The following is a 23,509-nucleotide window of genomic DNA, read 5'->3' on the forward strand; positions in this document are numbered from 1 at the left end:
GTATCGATATTGAAAATAAATATGAAAATAAAAACAAATAAAAATATATAAATGACGTCAGTGACAGAAAAAATTCTTTAAATACCTCCAATCATCTCATTATTACAATTATCATCATCAATAAATCAACAAAATTGGATAACAAGAACGAAATTCATCGGTAAATATTATTTAATCGCAAAATCGTGACCATTTATCATCATGGCACGAGTGTAATCACGCAAAGTACTACAAATCGCTCCATACAAATGGCTTAATTGATTATTTCACTCTACGATTAAAATTCTTTAGACATTTCGTAATTCTCTTTTTTAATTTTTAATTTTTTAATTCCTAAAATTGATTTTAAAAAAGATATTTATTTTATCAACATGTATCAGTTTTTCCCCCCCAAAAAAAATGTCTGATCGCAAACAATTTTTCAGATTTGCTGGAGAAATGAGTAAATAATTGAAATTGCGCGATAAGATTTCATCGATTCAAGTAACAAGAAATGTTGTTGTTGCAAAATATTTATCTTTTAAAAACCAGCTTTTGAATGTAACATAACTTCCCCGTAAGATATATTAAAGGAAAATATTAAACATAATTCTTGCATCAACATAACAGGAAAAATTTTACATTTAGGATAAATTAATGGAACCGATCTTGATCATAAACTTTCAAAATAACACTAAAATCATCAAAAACTTTTGGAAAAAAGTCTCCAAAAAAACTGTCTAAAATCAATACTAACATAAAATAATTTTAAAAGAATAGTAAATTCAGGACAAAAGTACTTAATATATATAAGACTCGTTTTGGACTTTAAACAATCATTTTCTTCTGAAACTGGTAAAATTTAGTTTCAAGAATCGTCGAGTAATTTTAAATAATTCTTCAGTTATTGGTTTCGCAATTGTTCAAAGAGTAGCGCTACTTTCTAGAGGACAAATAGAAAAGGCTGCCTTTCTTACCGACTTTGGAATATGAATATCTCCTTTGATACTACAGGTTGCTAAAGCACTGATATTGATCAAATTAATTACAAGTTTCTCTAAAAGTCATTATATTATTTCTTAAGATGTCTCTACTAGTTCCTAATACAATTTCGGGGTTGCCACGCTTTTGCTCTTTTCAAAGTCCCTGACTTTTCCGAGTTTTCCAGGTTTTTAAAACGAAAATTATTCAAAAACATCAATAACATATAATAATTAAAACTTGCTACTTTGTTACTGTAACTTCTTCGAAAATTATTTCCATCATTACGATTATTCATTTCTAGATCTAGAAATGAATAATTCATTTTTTTTCAAAAATTATTAAAAATAATTCTTCCTTAAGTGAATTATTTTTAATAATTTTTGAAAAAGTTCTTTGTGAATTTTCAAACTCTTTTGTTTACAATTTAAATTTACGAAATTTCGATTATTCAGACATTTTTCAATTAAATATATTAGAAATTAAAGACTTCAAATATAATTAAAAATATTCCATTAAACTTATTCAGAAAAATTAATTCTATAGAATTCTTAATTAAAAGTATGAAAAGTTCAAATTTTCAAAGATTTTAATTTGAAATTCATTTTTAAATCAATATTTATTAGAAAATTCTACGAGAATTCAATTATTTAACTATAAAAATAAATATTTTATTAAACAATTGAATGGTTCTTAAAATTGAATTTTCATAAAGAATTTTATCAACAAATTTTTAAATAATTAAATTCTTTGGACAAATTTGAATAAAATTTTTAAGAATAATTACATTTTTCGAAGAATTCGATTAAATTTGTATTAAAAATAATTGCAATTCTGCAACGAGTTTTATTATTTATGAAAATAATAAATTGAATTCCTAAAAAGAATTTTAGTATTTACGAAAACAAATTGAATTTATTTTTAAAGATAATTGAAATTTTGACGAGTTTTTAAAAATTTTTAAACGTATTTATTTATGAAAATAATTGAATGTTTACCTAGAATTTTATAAAATTATTTTTAAATAATTGAATTATTTTGGAAAATTTTATTAAAAAATATTGAAAATCATTTCATTGAGGAAAAATTTTGAAAATAATTGAAGTTTTGTAATCAAGTTTATTAAAAGTTTTGAAAATAATTGAATTTCGGAGAAAATTTTTATTATTTATAAAGATAATTGAAATTTTGACGAGAATTTCTGTAAATTTTTAAACATAATTTGATTCCTGCGAAGAATTTTATTGAAATTATTTTGAAAAAAATTGAATTGTTACGCAAAGGATTTCATTAAAATTTTTGAAAATAATTTTATTCTTTAAAGAAATTTAATTAAAAATGATTTCTAAGTAGTATGGTTATGCTTAATCCAAAAAGTATTTCTCGGGGACTCTTGTCGAAGTGCGTAAGGCCAATGGGGCAGGAGTATAAACAATAAAAAAAAAAAAAAAATTAATTAAAAATGTCTATCAAAAATAATACTTAAGTTCTAATAAATAAATTGTAGCAAAGGTTTTATTAAAATAATTAAATTTCTTTGATAAATTTTAATTAGATTTTTAAGAATAATAACTTTTTTCGAGGAATTCCATTTAAATTGTATTAAAAATAATTGAAATTCAGCATGAGTTTTATTATTTATGAAAATAATTGAATCCCTGTAAAAAATGTTATTATTTATAAAAATAATTGAATATAATATGTATGAAAATCATTTGTAAATAATTGAATTCCTGTGAAATTTTTCTTATTTATGAAAATAATTAAATGTTTGCGTAGAATTTTATTAAATTTTTTTTTAACTAATTGCATTCTTTTAGGAAGTTTTATTCAAGTAGTAGATATTAAAAATCATTGAATCGAAGAAAGTTTTTGAAAATAATTAAAATGTTGGCAAGAATTTTATTAACATTTTTTAAAAATAATTGAATTTTTGAGAAGAATTTTACTACTTTTGATAGTAATTTAATTTCTGCAATCATTTATAATTGAGCCTCCCAATTCAAGAACTCGCCCGACGCTCGGATGAACACTCTAACGCCAGTCAAACGTTAAGAAAAGTCACAAAAATTAAAATTTGAAATTTTGATTTTTTAGAAGCACTACCTTGTAGGAAATTGAATAGCGCATCTTTTTTTCCTTTGAACTTTTTTCGTAGGATGAATATTGTCGGAAATAATGACGAAAAATGGTAAAATTTTGTTTTTCAAATTTCATTGCTTTTTAAAACATAAATCATCGTATCTTCGACAATTATTGTCGAATTGACTTCAAATTTGGTATGCAAGTCTATTTGGGTTCTGGGAAGACGATAAAATGATCAGAATGTAAAAATTTCCTAATTGTTCACTAATTTGTTAATGTAAATAAAGGCTTGTCAATTTTAGGTTAACTTACCTTCGTCAACAAAAAGTCTGCGGTGAACTTTCGAATTGAAAAAACTTCCAGTGAGACATTTGTTTATTAGTATATAAGGAAGTTTTTTGGAAAATATTAGATTGATTTAGTAAAAAATGTGGAAAATATTAAGGTTTAAAGACAGCGCGGAGAGCGCGACATAGAGTCGCGGCGTGCAAATATCACTAAACACCAACTTTATAGGACGTCAGTTGTTGAATTTGTTCTTATTACCTCGGTTATAAAAAAAAGCATTAAATAAATTATTGGGATATAATTATAACGTTTCAAATTTTGTACATAGTTGAATTTTATAAGAAGAATTTTATTATTTTTTTTTTTTTGAAAAAAAAATTTGTAAAAATCCCGATTATCTTTATAAATAACAAAATTCTTTTCCAAAGTTTAATTATTTTCCTAAATGTCAAAAAAATTCTTGTCCTAATTTCAATTATTTTCAAAAATTTTTCTAATAATTTTTGAAAATAATTGAATTTCTGCAATTATTTGTAATTTCTCCAAAATTGAATTTTTTTAGTGTTTTCAACAAAAATTTAAATTAGAAAGTTTTCAAATTCTATTATTTTTAAAATTGCTAATTTTATTTATAAAATGTAGTAAAAAGTTAGCCGCGCGAATTGTTGCTAGTTCTTTATTATTTATAGAATTTTTATGTTTGTTATAATGTTAAACATAGCGTTATAATTATATCCCAATAATTTATTTAATGCTTTTTTTAAAGTACTGAGTAATAACCGAGGTAATAAGAACAAATTCAACAACTGACGTCCTATAAAGTTGGTGTTTAGTGATATTTGCACGCCGCGACTCGATGTCGCGCTCTCCGCGCTATCTTTAAACCTTAATATTTTCCACATTTTTTACTAAATCAATCTAATATTTTCCAAAAAACTTCCTTATATACTAATAAACAAATGTCTCACTGGAAGTTTTTTCAATTCGAAAGTTCACCGCAGACTTTTTGTCGACGAAGGTAAGTTAACCTAAAATTGACAAGCCTTTATTTACATTAACAAATTAGTGAACAATTAGGAAATTTTTACATTCTGATCATTTTATCGTCTTCCCAGAACCCAAATAGACTTGCATACCAAATTTGAAGTCAATTCGACAATAATTGTCGAAGATACGATGATTTATGTTTTAAAAAGCAATGAAATTTGAAAAACAAAATTTTACCATTTTTCGTCATTATTTCCGACAATATTCATCCTACGAAAAAAGTTCAAAGGAAAAAAAGATGCGCTATTCAATTTCCTACAAGGTAGTGCTTCTAAAAAATCAAAATTTCAAATTTTAATTTTTGTGACTTTTCTTAACGTTTGACTGGCGTTAGAGTGTTCATCCGAGCGTCGGGCGAGTTCTTGAATTGGGAGGCTCAATTGCTTCAAAATTCAATTTGTTTTAGTGTTTTTAACTATAATTCTTCTATAAATCCATTATTTTTAATAATCAATTAAATACTTCCTCTATGAGGAAGTAATATATAATAAAAAATTTATCTAATTTCAGAAGAATTTTAGTTTTAAAAATTTTGTTTAAATTTAAGTTTTTTTATATTTCTAATTAAATTGATTTAAAATTTTAATTTTACAAAATTTTAAATCAAAATCTTTTCAAGTTCATCTACTTATAAAAATTGTAAATGCAATTCTTTTAAAATTGAATTAATTTTGAAATATTTAAGTGAAATTAGACTTCAAGAATAAACACAATAACTTTAGAAAACAACAATTTTCCAGGATTTCAATCAAAATTCCCTGACTTTTCCAGGTTGCGTAGCAAACCCTGAATTTAAAAAGAACATTCAAATACAGCAGAAATAAATATTTCCAGCAACGAATGCCAAAAGCGAAAAACAATTCAATAAAAACTTTAGTCTCGAAATTTTGGTGATACCATTTTTCCTGAATTGAAGATTTTTGAAGTGACAGTGAACCGCGAAGATTATGTTTTTTAAAAATTCTTTTTCATCGTTTTCAGATCACGTCAGTTTCTATGACTTGTTCTTGTATATTTATTTACCTACTTATGCACAATCAACGGACCATGTTCATTTTGGACCCGCGTCTCCGATTTCAAAATAAATGCCAATAAAATCGAGGCTGACCTGCCGGCTCGAATTAAAAGTGAGCGCCACATTGGCGCGAAATTGATACGATCCAATGGGCATCATTCACGAAATGCTTGACGGGTGCGATACACGCGTCAATTTTAACACGTGTGTGACCAATTTTTTCTCCAAGCTTTATTCGCTTTTTGAAATTTTTTATATTATTCACACATCACCTAATATTTGAGAGTAATTTTGCAATTCTATTTTCAACTTTATGCGAGAGATCACTATATACATATAGTCTATTTTTGAAGCTGAAAACGCTGAAGAAAGGAGCCTAAGAATCAAAAAGTTTTAGGTTATGTTTGTCATTTTAAGGTCCATGTCCTTCTTTTAGAACTCGTCACAAATTATATCAAAAATCGTATACAAAATAAAATTCCGTTTTGAAAAAAGCAAAAGGGGAACAACTTTAGATACTTATGAGCCTACAGCAAAAAACTGCACAGCAGTTTTGATATTTGATGATAATATTGAACTTTTGCAATATAACCAAAAGGAAATTCTGACCTTCGAATAAAAATTTTGGAATGTTGGATCATAGCACCACGATTAGGACCTCTGTTCCATGCGAGCTATATCGGTTTCCTCGCATTAAATGAGATTATATTTATACATATGATTTCCCACGGTGACCGGGCCTCATACTTGTCTTTTCGTGTTTGCGTCACACCTTACACGTGGTCAAAACGACAACTCCCGGATCCAATTACCTGATCGAGAAACCGATTGGCTTCAATTTCTTTCAAAAGCTTATACATATATATATATATATACCTACATATACTTTGGCGGCGAGTATTATTCACAACTGTGCACCGCAAATGCCAAAGAAATATATAAAATTTTCACATACATATATAGCAAGAGATCCTAAAAAGTCTCCAAGTTTTTAAACACCATCTTTCTTTCATAACACTGCAAAGTGATTTTTACTAACAATTTACACAGAAGAAACACAGTCTGTGGAACTGATAATTTAAAATCAATATTTTTGAAAAGTAGCCTATTTTTATAAAACTATAAAATTTTTATTTACTTTTTAAAAGGTTAAGTCATAAACTTAAAGGGCTTAAAATCATATGATTTTAAAAAATTGGAGTAGATAAAATTAGGTCCCTGAAGTTAGTGTCGAACACGATTTTTATCTCTAAAATCCTCAAATAATAGCAGACTTCGTGCTCGATAATTAATTTTAAAAAAGTAGCTTTCAAACTAAAGAAAGTATTAAAAAAGTAGCTATCGAAAAATTAAACTTGACAACAAAAAAAAAAAACTCATTTTAGACACTTCACAAAACTGCCAAAAATTACATTCTGTATTTTATTTTCCTGCCATTTTCCTAATTTTCACCAAAAATATTTACTTCTTTCTTTTCCTGCAAATAAATTGAATTTCTGCAATGAATTTTATTATTTATGAAAGAATTTAAATATTTATAAAAATAATTTAATTCTTGGGAAGAATTTTATAAAAATTTTTTAAATATGTAATTGATTTCTTTCGAATAATTTTATGCAAATTCTAATTTAAAAAATTAAATTCCTGATAAATTTTTATTATTCATGAAAAGAATTGAATTCTTACGAAGATTTTTACAAAATTTTTTTTAAATATTTGAATTTTGTTTGGAAATTTTATGAAAATATTGAAAATCATTGAATTGCGAAAAGTTTTTAAAAATAATTAAATTTTACAAAAAATTCTATTACGAACGATTTTTTTAGAATTTTTTTAAATAATTTAATTTCCAAGAAAAAATCTATTGCTTTTAAAAATAATTGAATTCTTGTGATGAATATGGTTATTTATGAAAATAATTGAATTTTGCAAAAAATTTTATTAAAATGCCTTAAAATAATTGAATTTTTAGAAATAATTTTGTTATTTATCGATATCATTGAATTCATTCGAAGAATTATTCATGCAAATAATTGAATTCTTAGGAAGAATTTAATTAAAATCTAAAAGAATAATTGAATTATTTAAAAAAAAAATATAATTAAAATTGAATTTAAAATAATTATGATTTCTTTTGACCAATTTTATGAAAATATTTGAAACTAATTGAACTCCTATGAAAAATTCTAATTCTTTTGTAAATAATTGAATTTTTCCAAAGAAATTTAAAAAAATATTCTTTTAAATAAACGATTTTTTCGAGGAATTGAAATTCATTTTTAAAAAATAATTTCATTTTTCGTGAAACTTGATGAAAATTGTATTAAAAATAATTCAAATTCTACCAAGAGTTTTATTAAAATTTTCAAAAATAATTGAATTTCTGAGAAGAATTTTATTATTTATCAAAATAATTGAATTATTGCGAAAAATTTTATTAAAATGTCTTAAAAAAAATTGAATTTCTGCGAAAAATTTTGTCATTTTGAAAAATAATTGAATTCTTCATAAGAATGTTATCAACATTATTTTAAATAATTATTTTTCTCGAAATATAATAAATATTACGAAAATTTTACTTTAAATAATTGAATTCTTCTAGAAAACTTTATTTGTCAAAATAATTGAATTTTTCGATTAATCAATTTAAAATTGAATTAAAAATAATTAAAATTCTTCGATGAGTTTTATTATTTATGAAAATAATTGAATTCTTGCTCAAATTTTTTTTAAAAATTGAATTTCCTTGAAAAATGTTATTATTAGTAAATTTTTGAAAATAATTACGAAGTTGAAGTCCACAACGTTTATCAACGAAAAAACTATATTTAATGCATTCAAGTATTATTTTTAATTTAATATTTAATTGTAAAATAATTATTATCAAAATATAAACATCAATCTTTTTTTTTCTAAATATTTTTGTGACAATATTGCTGCGTATTTTTAATTAATTTACTAAGTAAACAATTTTTCTTCGTTGATCAACGTTGTGGACTTCAACTTGGTAAATAATTGAATCGTTTTGAAGAATTTGATTATAGTTTTTTTTACTTAAAAATTAAAAATTTTTTTTTACTTAAAAATAATAAATATAATTATTTATTTATTGCTTAATCTAGTATCATTAATACCAATAGTGTATGAATAATGATATAAAAGAATTTATTTCATAATTTACATAAGAAATTGCATTTATTTTGCACAAAGAAGTTCACGACCCAATGTTGGGTCGCTAACAGTCTGGGCCATCTTTTCTCACAACCAGTTTGGGTTGTTAACAGGCAACGGATTAAAGTAGTGGAAATTAGGAAAAAACAAAAATAGTTCCTTATTTAGTGGCTGAAATCTAAAAAAAGTACCCAAATAGTAGAAAAACGTAAAAAAAAGTAGTAAATAGTAGGTTTTAGTAGATGAGTACGAAGTCTGTAATAGTTTTCGACGCTAACTTCAGGGACATGTGAAATTCAGTTAAAAATGGTTCTATGCATTCTTCTTGTAAACTTCTTCTTGTTTTAGTCAAAAGTACCCCGACCAGTAAAATTTACCTTTTAAAGTGAAGAACATTTTAAAAATAATGCCCTTTCTCCTGTTTCAGAATCATCATCAGCGGGCAAATCGGGAGGTTGCTTCCCCGGCAAGAGCATAGTGAGGACAAAGGAGGGTACCAAAAAGAGATTAGACGAACTGAAGATCGGCGAAGAAATTGCGTCGCTCAATTCGAACGGCGACATTGTCTACAGTGAAGTAATAAGCTTCATGGATCGACAGCCAACCGAGAAGAGGCAATTCATTCAACTCACAACTGCCACGGGTAAAGTTTTAACCTTGACACCATCACATCTTCTGCCAGTCGAGGGAAAATCGATCATCTTTGCCGCGAGGGTTGAAGTTGGCGATAAAATATTGGTGAGGGATTCCGATGAAGCAGAAAATATGGTGCACGATGCTCTTCGTTACGACAGGATAATTGAAGCGAAACTCGTTCTAGAGGAAGGTGTTTTCGCCCCATTAACTAATGAAGGAACAGTTCTCATTGATGACGTTGTTGCTTCGTGTTACGCCTTAATCGAAAGCCAAACTATAGCCCATTACTCATTCCTCCCTTACAGACTCTGGAGTTATGTAACGTCCGGTGTCAGTAGGTTCGCCAGATTCATCATTGAATCTGTTAAGAGAGAGCCGGAAGTCAGAGCATCGGTAACCACGGAATTGAATTCGATACGGGAACAACCGGAAGGTGTTCTTTGGTACGCTTCTATGCTGTATACCTTGTCCGCATACGTAGTTCCTTCAAATATGATGTACTGAAGAATATTATTGATTCCAACGTGTAAATTTAGAAACGTGAAAGACTGTTAGATATTTTATAGGAAAATAGTGAACACGACCTCTTCCTTAACAGAAATTTCTGTTTAATATTATATTATTATTATATATACATTATTTTATGTGATGTTATTTAAATTCGCCCTACAATCATACATATATATAATTACAATCGCTCAATCCTTTTTTTTTATTAAATTATACGTATATTGACGTAAAAATATGTACCCAGTGTAAAAAGATCTCTTATTTTGAAGGCGGAAAGAACTGCAAATAGATTCACAGCAAATGTTCTATTAAAATAGTTTGCTTCTCTTTCATTCTTAACTAGAACAAAAAGAGCTTTGCATCGATTTTGTAGAGCAAAATTTTCTCTTACTTTCTTGCGACAATGTTTCTCTAAAATTTTGAACGTTCAAATAAACGAATTTTTTTCCCAGTGTTTACAAAAATTACTATGAAAAATGGAAATGTTAAATTAAATTCAACATTTATTTAGTTAAAAATTTATTTTTCTCTTAATATTTATTCACAGTCTCAATTTGATATCCTTAGAGAAACTGTATTAATATAATACTTAAAAGTAGTAACAAAAATTTTGCTTATTTATACGTTCAAAACTTTAAAAACATACAATTTTCAAAAAGTTCTTTATTGAATTTCTAAACGTATTTTATATTTTATAATTTACACTGCTACATACTGCTTCTAAGACAATTTGGTCTTAAAATCCGTAAAAAGCGCAATTTGACTTAAAAACATAGCTTTCTTAAATTAAGGCTCAAGATTTTTATTTCAATTTTTTATTTTTTTGCTCATTTACAGAAATGTAAATGAATTAAGATTCTTGGAATTTTCCAAGTTATTTATAACTTAATTTATTTTTAAACAATTTAATTTCAGTAGCATCTTAAAATAAGATTCTTTTTTACTGTGTATTAACTCACTAAATCTGAAAAAGTGAAAATTCACTTAGAATATGTCAAAAGTCTTTTCCACAAAAATCAATACAAAAATTCAATAAAAATTAAAATATAAAAATATTTTCCAACAATTAAAAATAAGTGATTTTCACTTTAAAAAAATTCGTCAAAGTTCACAACTTTTATGATCAACGAGAGAAAGAAAAAAAATTTTCCAAACAAGAAGAATACAATTTTTTGTTCCAAAAAATTTTTCTTTTTTAAATTATTATTGACCAAAAAACTATGCAAAACATTTTTTATACAAAAATTTATAAAAATTCAATAAAAATTAAAGTATAAAAATATTTTCCAACAATTAAAAATAAGTGATTTTCACTTAAAAATATTCGTCAAAGTTCACAACTTTTATGATCAATGAGAAAAAAAATTCCCAAACAAGAAGAACACAATTTTTTGTTTCCAAAAATTTTTCTTTTTTAAATTATTATTGACCAAAAAACTATGCAAAACTTTTTACATACAAAAATTTATAAAAATATTTCTTTTTATAAATCGTTTACAAACGTTGTGAACTTTACAAAAGTCTTCAGAACGTTTGTAATCAAAGATTAAAAAAAAAAAAATTTTGACGAAAACAAACTTTTTTGTTGCAAAAAAAATTGTCCTTTTTAAAATTATTTATCAAAGTACTATGCAAAACTTTTTTATACAAAAAATTTATAAAAATTCGAATAAAAATCTAAATATAAAAATATTTTTTCTTCGAGACTATTGATAAATGTTGTGAACTACATCAACGTCTCAAAATGTTGATGATGTTCACAATGTTCATGATTCACGAATAAAAGAACAAAAAAAATTATTTCAAAACAATAAAATTTCCCGTTTAGAAAAATTCTTCTACTTTAAATTATTAAACAAAAAAAACTATGAAAAACATTCTTTATACAAAAATTTATATAAAAAAAAATTCTCTAAATTCAATAAAAATATTTTTTCTTCTCGATCGTTTACAAACGTTGTGAACTTCACAAATATCTAAAAATATCGGTGAAATTCACAACGTTTCCAATCAACGATTAAATAAAAAACGAATTTCTTTAACCAAAACAAATTTTTTTGTGTAGAAAATTTTTCTTTGCTTAAATTTTTAATTCAAAAACGACGTATTCTCAGTGAAATTTTAACCAAAACAAAATTTTTTTATGTAAAAATTTTCTATTGATAAAAAAACGACCTATTCTTAAGTAAATTTTCACTTTTTCAAATTCAGAGAAAAACACATAACAGACCCAAAATTTCGAAAATGCATAAGAAAATTAAGAAGAAAAAAATTCATTGTAATTAATTTTGTACGTTGGATGAAAATTATGCAATATTCTTTTCTAAATTTATCTTGTCGTCGAATGAATTTAGAAAGAAAGTCAAAGAAATTTATTTCGATTCTAAATTATTGAGCTAGTCGTCAAAAGTGTGTTGCACAGGTAGATTTATATATAATTATAAATATATATAAATATATTATATATATTAAGATTTTTCTAATCAAATATAATTTTGTAAATAATTTTTTTTTTATTGTTTATTTAAATTAGTCAAGTTTTATAATTTCCAAAATTCAGACGCAGGACGTATGTTTTTAAAAGATCACTTGTGATTTGACTGATGCGGATAAATAAAATAATAAGACGAAAAAAGAAAATATATATATATTATATTTATCTGCTTCCATTCGTCCAGTGAAATTTTTCTTTTGGGAGTGGATCGCGTTCGCTTATGTCGGGCAATTAATAAATACTAAAGTGCGCTGTAAAGTGCATTTTTTTATGCCTTTCACCCCATCTGTGGACAATTTTTGCGTGTGTCGAGTATGAGTGTATGATATTTAAGTTGGCCAGTGCCCCCGTTCACCGAGTGACGTGCGTGACGCGTGTATAAATAATATTTTACTTGGATGTACCGAAAGAAAAAAAAAAGAAACCAAGAAGCTTTATTAAAGTTTGCCTGAGAAAAAATGATTGCGTGTGTGTGTGTGTGAGTGTATGATAAGAGTGTAGGAATCAAATGCTCTATTTAATCTGGTCGATCAAAGGTAACATCGTGGGTTAATAAAAAAAAAAAGAAGAATATTTCAAATAGAACGCGGGTTTTTTAGAACCTACAAACTTTGTCTCAATTTTTGAGGCAAATAAAATGTATAATCTTATTCAAGTATAGTAATTGTGTATAATTCAATTTTTAACTTCGTAAATATCCCACAAAAAATAGTGAACAAGAAACGTTCAAAACGTTCAAAATGTTCACAAATAAATACTCGCTTTGTGAAACGAAAAAAAAAACATACTTCATAAAAATAAAGAATTGATTTTTTTTCGATCATCAAAAGTTTGAGTACTGAGTCCTTAGGGTGTGTACGTTATTTATTATTAATATTATTATTCTATTATTAATTAATTAATTATAAATTCGATATAGCAGAAAAAGAAAAGTCAAGCATTCCTTCGCATTGAATAAAAAATCTATAATGAACTCAGAAATATTTTAAATACAGACTTTCTTTTCTTTTTTGCGCAAATATAATAAAAATCATAATTGGATGTTTTTTTTTTGAATAATTATTGTATTCAATGCCTATTGAAACCGGTGCAACATTTTTAAGGCCCCTAATGATTTATTAGAATGTATGACTTCATTGAAAATGAGTGTACGTTTCTTTTTTTTTAGAAATTATATACATATATGTGCATGAAAGTGTTGAAAAAATATATTTTTACACCTGATTGTCACTTATAGTATAAACAACATGTACATATAATATTCCTATAATATTTATTGTAATTCGCATTGGGATACATAGCATTGAATCGAATTGGACGCACTTTTCAGTGAAAGCCTATTGTTTTTATTTTCCATTTATCATTTTAATGATCAAACAAAAAAATAAAAAATAAATCTTATTTTCTCGAGAATATTTATCATGTGTCGACAAATGAGATGTGGCTCGAATGAGCTTGAGAAAAGCGTAGGCGAAAAAACAGTATTATTTTTTATCATTTAACAATTTCGCCCCGTCTCACTGTACGATTTCAGAAAAAAGAACCCCTATAAGTATGTAAATCAAAAAAATATGTAAAGAAGAAAAATTACTACAACATAAATTCTATTAATAAATTAATAAATAAATTAATTCAAAAACATTACCCTATCAATACGTAATGAATTTTGATATGTTTACAAAAAAAATGTACTTCTGGATAACAAAATCTAATTTCATTTATGGAAAATTTCAAACTTGAAAAAATTTCTCTTCTTCTTAATGTCTTCAATAATTATCGACATAATGAATTGAAAAATGTGAATTCTTGTCGTTGTACAGTAATTGTTAAGCTATCGCTCATCTTTTTTTTTCTTTTTTTTTCCAATAATCGTTAACAATCTTCGCTCCATTCAAGAATTAATAACTGTGCCCGATTATTGTATATCGATGCATGAGTTATCCCAAAATATTATCTATTATTATATATTATATTATTACCGTAATTATAATTATTATATTTGTACGTAGCTCAAACAAATTGAAATTTATGTATATATCATCGAAAATAGAATTGCATTATAAAAAGATAATTGCTGCCTTTTTCATTTTAATTAACTTTTCCTTTGTACATCATTTTTTTTTTTCGAACCATTTTTTAAATCTCATTAACGGAGAATTTTCTGTACTCAATACTTTTTACTTTAAATTTGTCCCACTTACTATAAAAATCTATTTAACAAATTTTTTTTAATTTTCATACTATAATCTTCAAACATTTTCTCTTTTAAATTCTTCACTTCATAATTCCGTGAATTTTTTTTTTATCCAAGTATAAAAGTTTATGAATTTTTAAATAAAGTGATAATTAAAAATGTTGAAGATTGTAATAATTATTATTGTTTAATTTCAAAATTATCTTTATTTATAAATAAATTGCATTCATTTATAAATAATTGCATTAAATCGTTTATTTTATTAATTATTATTAATTAGTTTATTATTAATTAATTATTTATTAAATAACTTTATAATTGTAACTTGGCTAACTTTTAATTTTATAATTTTATTATAAAGTAAATTTATATATTAATAAAGAAATTGTATTTATTTATAATAATTACTATAAACTTTAAAAAAAGAAATAAAATTTTAATACCTGATAATAATAATAATAATAAAAAGATATTTTCTTATTACACATTTTTTTACATTAACCTTTAAAGTGCTAAGTGTTGAAAAATCACGCTCAGTGCTAACCCCGGTCTGTCAGACCGCTATTCCCTTTTGACAGTTTTTTAGTCATTTATAATTTTTAAAAGGCAACTATTATAAATATTTTTTACTTTTTAACAAAAAAAGTCATTTCTGTATTATGCATTTATTTATTTTATTTATTTTATAAATGCAGTCTATGAGAACTGTCAGTAGAACTAGCTGCGCGTCAAGTTGCGCAGACGCCACTCATGGGAATATACTGGTATATACTTTCACTTAAAGCTAACCCCGGTCTCACAGACCGCTATACTTCAAATATTTATTTATATTACAAAATTTAACGAATAAAAATTTTTGAAAAAGTTGTCTCCTAACAGATTTTCATAAAATATGAAGCTACTAAAAAGTTCAAGTTCTTATTATACTTTGAAAAAAAGTTACAAGCAAAGAAAATTTTAATAGCGGTCTGTCAGACCGGCATAGCACTTTAAAGGTTAATGAAGGGTATTTTTTGTAAACCCGTTTATGTTGAATAAATATATGAATAAAAAAAATTTTAATTTTATTATAATTTTAAATTTTTTAAATTTTTAAAGAAATTGTATTTAAGTATTTATAATTTCTATAAAATTTAAAAAAGAAATAAAATAAAAATTTGATATGACTTTCAACTTCTGCTTTTATCTGCAGAATACTATGTGACAGGTGTCACGATACGTAATTCTTTTAATATTTACATAAAACAAAGTTTCTTTAAATGGAAATTTATTGAGGGGAGAGTACACCGATATTTTTAACTATATCAAGAAAATATTTGAAATATTCCCTTAAATTATTTTCATGGTAATTTTTTCTGAAGAATTCAATGGTCATAAAATAAAATGATTCAGAAAATATTTTGACTTCTTTGGGATTTTTATTTTTCCAATTCCATTTTTTCATTTTTCCATGACATTTTTTCATTTTGAAAATTTATTTATTTATTTTTCTAACTAATTTCACAATATAATCAAAGTTTTAAAATATTTTTTATTTTTCATATTTTTTAGTTAAAAGTTAAAAAATTAGTTTTTATATAAAAAAATATGATTTTAAACATAGAAAATTTAAAAAATTAAATGAAAATTAAATTTAATTTAATTTAAATGAAATTCAAAAAAAAAAAAATTGAATAAAATAGTATTTTTTAACAGACAATTTTTATAAAAAAAAGAACTTCAAAAATAGTTTCATTAAATTTTTGTAATCAATCTTTTTATGGATAAAAAAACATATTTTCTAGAAAATTACGCCTGCATTTCAAAATCTTACAATTTTTGGTAAAAATAAAAATACCAAAGTGGTCAAAATATTTTCTAAAAATTGAAAATTTAAAAAATAAATAAACATTTTATAATCTTCTCACTCAAGGTATTTTACATTTTTTATATCTCCCTCTAATACAGTTTTGATATACAAATTCTTCAAGAAAGTGAAAAGCAATTTTTTAAGAGAGAATTACCAGTGGAAATGTGAAAGAAGCAGAAAAAAATTTATACAGTGCCATAAAAATTTTAATATTAACCCAGTTTCGCAAGCATATTTGAGAAGTATTCGTTATTTTCTATATATATAAGCCCATAAATAAAAAAGGAACATTTTTCAGCAAATCTAATTTAACTCGTGACTTTTTCAAGAAAAACCAATTTTACCAAATTAAAAGTTAGCCAAGTTACAATTATAAAGTTATTGCTGAAACGTCAAAAAAGTTTCCATCGATAAAGTTATCACGTAATATTTGAGTCGTGAAAATAATTCCTATGAAGAAAACCAAAATGGACATAAAATCGAAAGGCTTGCCATAAATATTTCATTAAACAACAAAAGAGTAGATCAATTTAAAGCTTCATTAAAAATTTTTTAAATAACTTAAATTAAAAAAAATTCGGAGTTTAATGAAAAAAAAAATATTCTCAGAGTATAATAAATTATTCAGAGTATAATAGAAAAAATGTTCAAAGTTTAATGGGAAAAAGATAAAAAAAAAATAAAAAATGAAGAAAGAAGGAAATAATTTGAAATTCGCTGAAACAACAGTAAATAAATTTGATAAATTGACGCGTGTATAATAAATATTATCATACCAAAGTAACAGGAACAAAATGTCAATTTGCAAATCCTGCTTTTTGGGGGAGAGATATAACGAAATAAATAAACTGGGAGTTTAAAAAAAAGAGTAAACGAAAAGTGAAAGCAAATCGATACGAATCTTTTAGGATCTTCACCCTCTCTAATTGTAAAGGAACACGTGGATAAAGCTTGGCATGTTTTCTGAGTCGCAGCAGCCATGCTCCCAACCGAGTTCCAAAAATCGCTTCGTTCGCGAGAAGACAGGAGAAAAAGAGGAGAGAAAGAAGCAGGGCTTCCTCGTGTATCTCTGGCCATATTTCAGTGCGCGCTTTACAAGACAATGGTTTCAAGCGAACAGCGATAAAAATTATTCAAATGAACGTGCCGCTGTAAATTCCATTGAGAATTCAGGCCATTGCTTGACCATACCAATTGCCTCTGCTCTCATTCTCAAATCTTCCAATACTATACTTATAAATATAAACTCGAAATACGAATTAGTCAAAATAAAATACAAAAAACTTCCCGACTAATTAAAACTGCTCGAAAAATGTTCTATTATAAAATATTTAGGTAAATCCCTATTTTAAAAACGCATCGCGGGCATTTCAAGTTTTTCAAATTCTCTATAATTAATATAATTACTTGTCAAGTTTCAATCTTCCAATTTAAAGAGGAATTTTTTTCACAATTGGGTAATAATTCTGCTCTTTAAAATAACTTTCAAAAAATACTAAAAAATGAGCGTCAAAACTAAATAAGAAGATAATCAAAAGACTTACCAAACGAAGTTTTCTTAGTTGCTAAGCGAAGATCAGCATTCTCCTATATTGAATAATCCTTTGAGATCTGAAAAACAAAACGAAATAAATTTTATTAAAGAAGTGAAACGTACAGATCATTAATTTTTCCAACTTATCTCTAAACCTGAATAGCGAAATTCCCAGCGTAAATCAGTGAAACATTTATTGCTGGGAAAATAGTTATAAATTTTCGCTAATTCGCAGAATTAGAGAGTTTAAATTTAGCTATTCACCGTTCTTCACGATTGCTATAAAAATTATATTATTTCCCTGATTTTCAGATAAAATTTTAATAGCGAATTCAAATTTGCAAAATTTCAAACCTTTTGGAATTAAATAGAAGTGTGCAAAAAGCTCATGGGCTGAGCCGAGCCGGCTCAATGTATCGAGTACTCGAATTCACTCGAGTACTCGAAAAATTCAAGTACTCGGGTAAATTCAATCACTCGAGTGAATTCGAGTAGGGGAGACTATAGTTGCGGTTGTTACGCTGTGCAGTTGTTACAAATAGAATATCTCAGAAACAGTTAGTTATATAGAGATGGGAGAAAAATGTTTAGTTTTTATGTACGAACTTACTGCGATATGTTTAAAAATTATATGCAAGCTTTACAAGTAAAAAATAGGCACATTGGTTTTTAGAGGCCAAAAATAAATATTTCTCTGCCTGATATTTTTTAAATAATTAATAGACCTTTATACTTAACAAAGTAAATTTTTTTAATATCAATTTTATGAGGATTAAGCTTTAAAAAACTGCCTTGGTTGTCCACATTTAGTGTATACTTCTTTAATAAAGTGTTTTATTGTAAAAAATGTACCTGTTGTGCAGTTGTTATAAGTGATAATGAGAACGGATATTTTTTCCAAAATTCAGCACATTCGTTTGAAATGTAAAATATTTGTCAAAAATGTAATCACACTCATTTTTTATGAAAAATCTCATGGTTTTTCTAAATTAGTCTTCAAAATTAATGAAAAAAAAACTTTTTTAAGTTTCTTTCATTTCGAAACAATATTAATGCTGCCATCATTAATGCTGCCATCTCTATATATATGGAACTGAGTCAAAACGCGTCAACCGTGAATACATTTTTTTTATAGTTTTGGAAAAGTCAAAACATTTATGAAAATCTGTAGTTCACAGCAAACCAAAAAAACACTTTTAACCGTTTTTCAAAATTTTAAATATTTATACCTTTTTTTATAATAAAAAATTTTTGCATTATTTAAGAAAAAAAATTAATAACTCATTACTGTTTTGCTAGAAATTAATGGCAATTTTTTTGGTAGTCATTGAATATCCACTCTTTTAAATAAACTTAATTGTGAAAAAAATTTTTGAAAAATTTTTAATTTTTTTAATAACAATTTTATAAACAATTAGTGTTTTTTATGCTTTCTAGAGCAAGGATTTTAATGAAATTTATATGTAAGATACATTAAACCTACATCTTTATATTCCCGAAAAAAAAAATTTGTATTTCCAATTACAACCGGAGATTTTGAATTTTTTGTTGCGCCGTGCGCCGTCACCGCGGCATCCATCGCTGTGATAAATGCCGCGGTAAACGAGCAGACGGCGCAACAGAAAATTCAAAATCTCCGGTTGTAATTGGAAATACAAATTTTTTTTTTCGGGAATATAAAGATGTAGGTTTAATGTATCTTACATATAAATTTCATTAAAATCCTTGCTCTAGAAAGCATAAAAAACACTAATTGCTTATAAAATTGTTATTAAAAATTAAAAATTTTTCAAAATTTTTTTTCACAATTAAGTTTATTTAAAAGAGTGGATATTCAATGACTACCAAAAAAATTGCCATCAATTTCTAGCAAAACAGTAATGAGTTATTAATTTTTTTTCTTAAATAATGCAAAAAATTCATTATTCACGGTTGATGCGTTTTGACTCAACTGTCACGTACTATTATGTTGAGCCAAAGATTATAAATAATTAATAAAAATGGTTATAACAAATTATTTGTCTGCAATTTAGAAATGTTGTATAGATGATTTTTAGTATTGTAACAACCGGCATTCACTTTGTGCAGTCGTTTCAATTTACACGCTGTCACTCAAATGATTTTAGTTAATTAAATAATAGATATAGAGCTAAATCAATTGTGGCCTTTTAAAACTAGATAATATACCTTTGATTTAATCGTTTGACCAAACAAATTGGATTTAAACTCTAATCACAGTAACTGTTTTTATCAAAATTATTACAACTGCACCTAGTCTCCCCTACTCGATTAAATTTGAGCACTCGAGTGTAATCGATTACTCGAATGGATTCAAGCTTTTAAATTACTAAAAAAAACTATTAATAAGTAGAAAATTTTGAATTTTCGCGAATTACTGAATCAATAAAGTAAATAAGACTTCAATTTCAAAGTGTATTTCAATTTGCTAAAGATTATATGAATTTTCTCTAGAACTCGAATTTACTCAAGAGCTCGAAAAAATTCGAGTACTCGAAATATACGAGTATGCTTGAAAAATTCGAGTACTTGAATTCACTTGAGCACTCGAAACGTTCGAGTACTCGAACGATAAATTTGTATCCTGAACTTTTTAGAGACAATTTAAAAAAAAATTTTTTCGTTGAATCAACGTTGGTAACTTCAGTTTCATTTAAGAATTCAATAATTCAAAGAAAAAAAGAAAGAACACAGAGAATAAAATATTCTATTATTAAGGATGTTGCTCAGCAACATCCTAGCAACATTCAAGGTGGATAAAAGTCCGTAGAAAATAATAGAATATTATAATAAAATAAATAATAAAATAATAGTGTATACTTCTTAAAAGTTGAAATAAAATAGAACTAACTTTTGTTCCGATTGTTTGACATATTCTTCTTCAAATATATATTTTTTCTTCACTGTTTTCTTAAAAGTATCAAGTTGCAACGAAGTGATACCAAAAATATAGATCTTATCAAAACTTGATCCAAATTTTTAGCATCAATTTGATCTACTTTAGTATCAATTTTCAGGGTGGCGAGTTTTTAGTTTTATAGTTTACTATGTCATTAATTATTTTAAACTACAGTTACATTCGCGAAATTAAAAAATTACCATTTTTGGATATTTAACAAATTTAAAGAGCAAATAGTAGAAAGAACACAAGAAATTCCCGGTCATTTCGCGGTTTTTCCCGGTCAGCTCGCCACCCTGATTTTATACTGTCAAGAAAACTGTGTTCTAAATCGTTGATTGTGAACGTTATAAACTTCATCAACGTTCTATTCGTTTATAGAGAACTATGATAATCATGATAATTGAAAATAGCTCACCGCGATGTTCATTTCCTGGATCCAATATGTCGCTCTTGTTTTGAAGACGAAGAAAACTCACTCACTCACTCGCGATTTAACAACTGTCGATAACACTTATCAATTTGAAAAAAACTCACTACATATTTCTCTACCGCGATTTAAAAAATTTCGATTCCCGACGATATTACTTATACTTCCGAAATTAGTTTTAAAAAGTTTACTTTTCGAATGCGAACACTCCCGACGGTATAAAGTATAGAAAAGTCCATGTGGTCTGAAAATATTTCCGAAGAAGGCGAATTTTCCAAACACATCTTCTTATTCTTCTTCTACTCATCGTTATTCTTCACTTGGTGGCCTCGAAAATTTCAAGGCAATTGTTTTCAAACACTTCAATTCAAGGCAATCCTGTAGGCATTCACTTTTAGGTTATGTCGATCTTGTTTCAATTTTCCAGGCAATTGTGGCTCATTTCTTCAGTATTCATTCTTCAATATATTGTTGTTCACACTTTTAGGTTAAATGGCAATTTGAATATGAAGTTAACTCGTATTTAACTTTCAGGAAAATCTTGTAGGTAATCAAGTTCAGGTTACGTCTTACGTCCATCTTGTTTTAATTTTCCAGGCAAAAGTTGTTCAATTTCTTCAGCTAATGGCAATTCGTTTTTAGTCATGTTAAGTTGCATGTCAAATTCATTCAAATATCAATTAATTATGAATTACAAATTAACTCAAATTAATTTGTCATAACTTCGTTAAGGTTCCATCAGTCATTTTCATTACTTTCATGTTACTTCAATGTCAACAATTCATTAACAATTTCAGTCCATTTCCATCACTCCCTTTCTCCTTACATAGCCCAGATCTCCAACAATCGTTTCTGACCAATAATTTGTATAACTTTCCTCAGACTTCGTCCATTATATAATACATAAAATACAGTTTAGCATCTCTACTTTCTCATCCCCAATAAATTATCACACATAGAATCTAAACATTGTAATACACAATGTAATAAAGTGTCTCCTTCCAATAGTGGAGGTTTAGAGAGTATTCTATTGTGAACAAGTATATTTTAAAAACACATAAAATCTTTTTGGCCATTTTTTTCTTGAAAAACGTATTAAAATTGAAAATTTTTCAATGGCTGCGTGTGTGTTTGCAAATTCCCACTTTGAAAATATATGTTTCATTGAAATGCAACATGGTATGCGGGATATTTCATTGATGAAGGCGCTGGTCCGACAGCTGGTCCGTTAACCGCAGGGTCTCCTACATATATCATGGATGCTGAAGATAGATACTGCGTTAAGTCTCCAGAGAGACTCGCCGAAAAGCCAGAAGAGTGTGTATCACGTAGACGTTTGAATATTGTGACTGCTGTTGTGTCAATGACAATGCCGACATTGGGGCGTTTATTGTCGAGTTTGGTTTTTGTGATGGGGACCCACACGGTGGGTGACAAAAGGCCCTTGTCCCATTTAGAAAAGATAGTGCCATGGCGCACGCCCTTTGAAAATTGACTCGAACCGCCGAAAGAATCACTCCAAATGTCCAAAAAGTTTTGTCTCATTCTTCAAAGAAAATTGCGTCACATAGAGGAATACGAATATATCACTTGCTCTTCACATTTTTCGATCCATTTTCTGCTGATAATAGCGATTTTATACGCAAATTAACCTGAAAAATAAGTGTTAAATGTTTATTCGTAAATTTTTGTGTGTTTATTAATTTTACGTAGGGTAAGTGTGCCAATTATGGCGGGTGCTCCAATTATTAATTTAATTATTTAAGAACAAAAATTGCTCCGCGCCATAATTGGCACATTTCCAATGAATGCACGTGCTCCAGTTATGGCGCGCAACGTAAACTCAAATACACGTTATTATCCCCGCCGAAATTGACTCAATCCCGCCATAATTGATGTTTTTGATCTTATTTTTTATTGCTTTAATTTGTTTAAATAATTAATTTTTATAAAGTTTTCAAATAATCAAATAATATTTATTGGAGTCAATTAAATGGTATTTTCTTCAAATACTGAAATTATTGGTTCAAATACCATTTAATTCACTCCAATAAATATTATTTGATTCAAGAAAATATTTAATTGATAATAGTGAATTAATCGGTTAATTTAAATAAAATGAATTTTTTTTCAGTTTACTTTATTTAAGTATTATATATACGAGAATATTGTTACTGTAACTTCTTTAAAATTATTTTCATAATTTCAATTGAATTATGATTTTCTAGAATTTTTAATTAAAAATTCTTCTTTATAAATCAATTATTTTTAATAATTATTCAAAAAGTTCTTATTGAGAATTTTCAAATCCATTCCTTTTACAATTCAATTTTACCAAAAATTTAGATTATTCGTAAATTCTTCAATTAAAAAAATATT

At 26.1% G+C, this 23,509-nt stretch overlaps 1 protein-coding gene across 1 annotated transcript in view; it reads left to right on the top strand.

Moving 5' to 3' along the window:
• LOC122511202 (sonic hedgehog protein A) overlaps window positions 1-10,769 on the top strand; it is a 79,386-nt gene extending 68,617 nt beyond the window's left edge. The window contains exon 3 of the mRNA XM_043626315.1: window positions 8,994-10,769. Coding sequence (XP_043482250.1) covers window positions 8,994-9,706 — 713 coding nt within the window. The 3' untranslated portion in view covers window positions 9,707-10,769. The remainder of the gene's footprint in view (window positions 1-8,993) is intronic.
• The last annotated feature ends 12,740 nt before the right edge of the window (window positions 10,770-23,509 follow it).

This window comes from Leptopilina heterotoma, unplaced genomic scaffold (assembly GCF_015476425.1).
Source record: "Leptopilina heterotoma isolate Lh14 unplaced genomic scaffold, ASM1547642v1 Lhet_81, whole genome shotgun sequence".
NCBI lineage: Eukaryota > Metazoa > Arthropoda > Insecta > Hymenoptera > Figitidae > Leptopilina > Leptopilina heterotoma.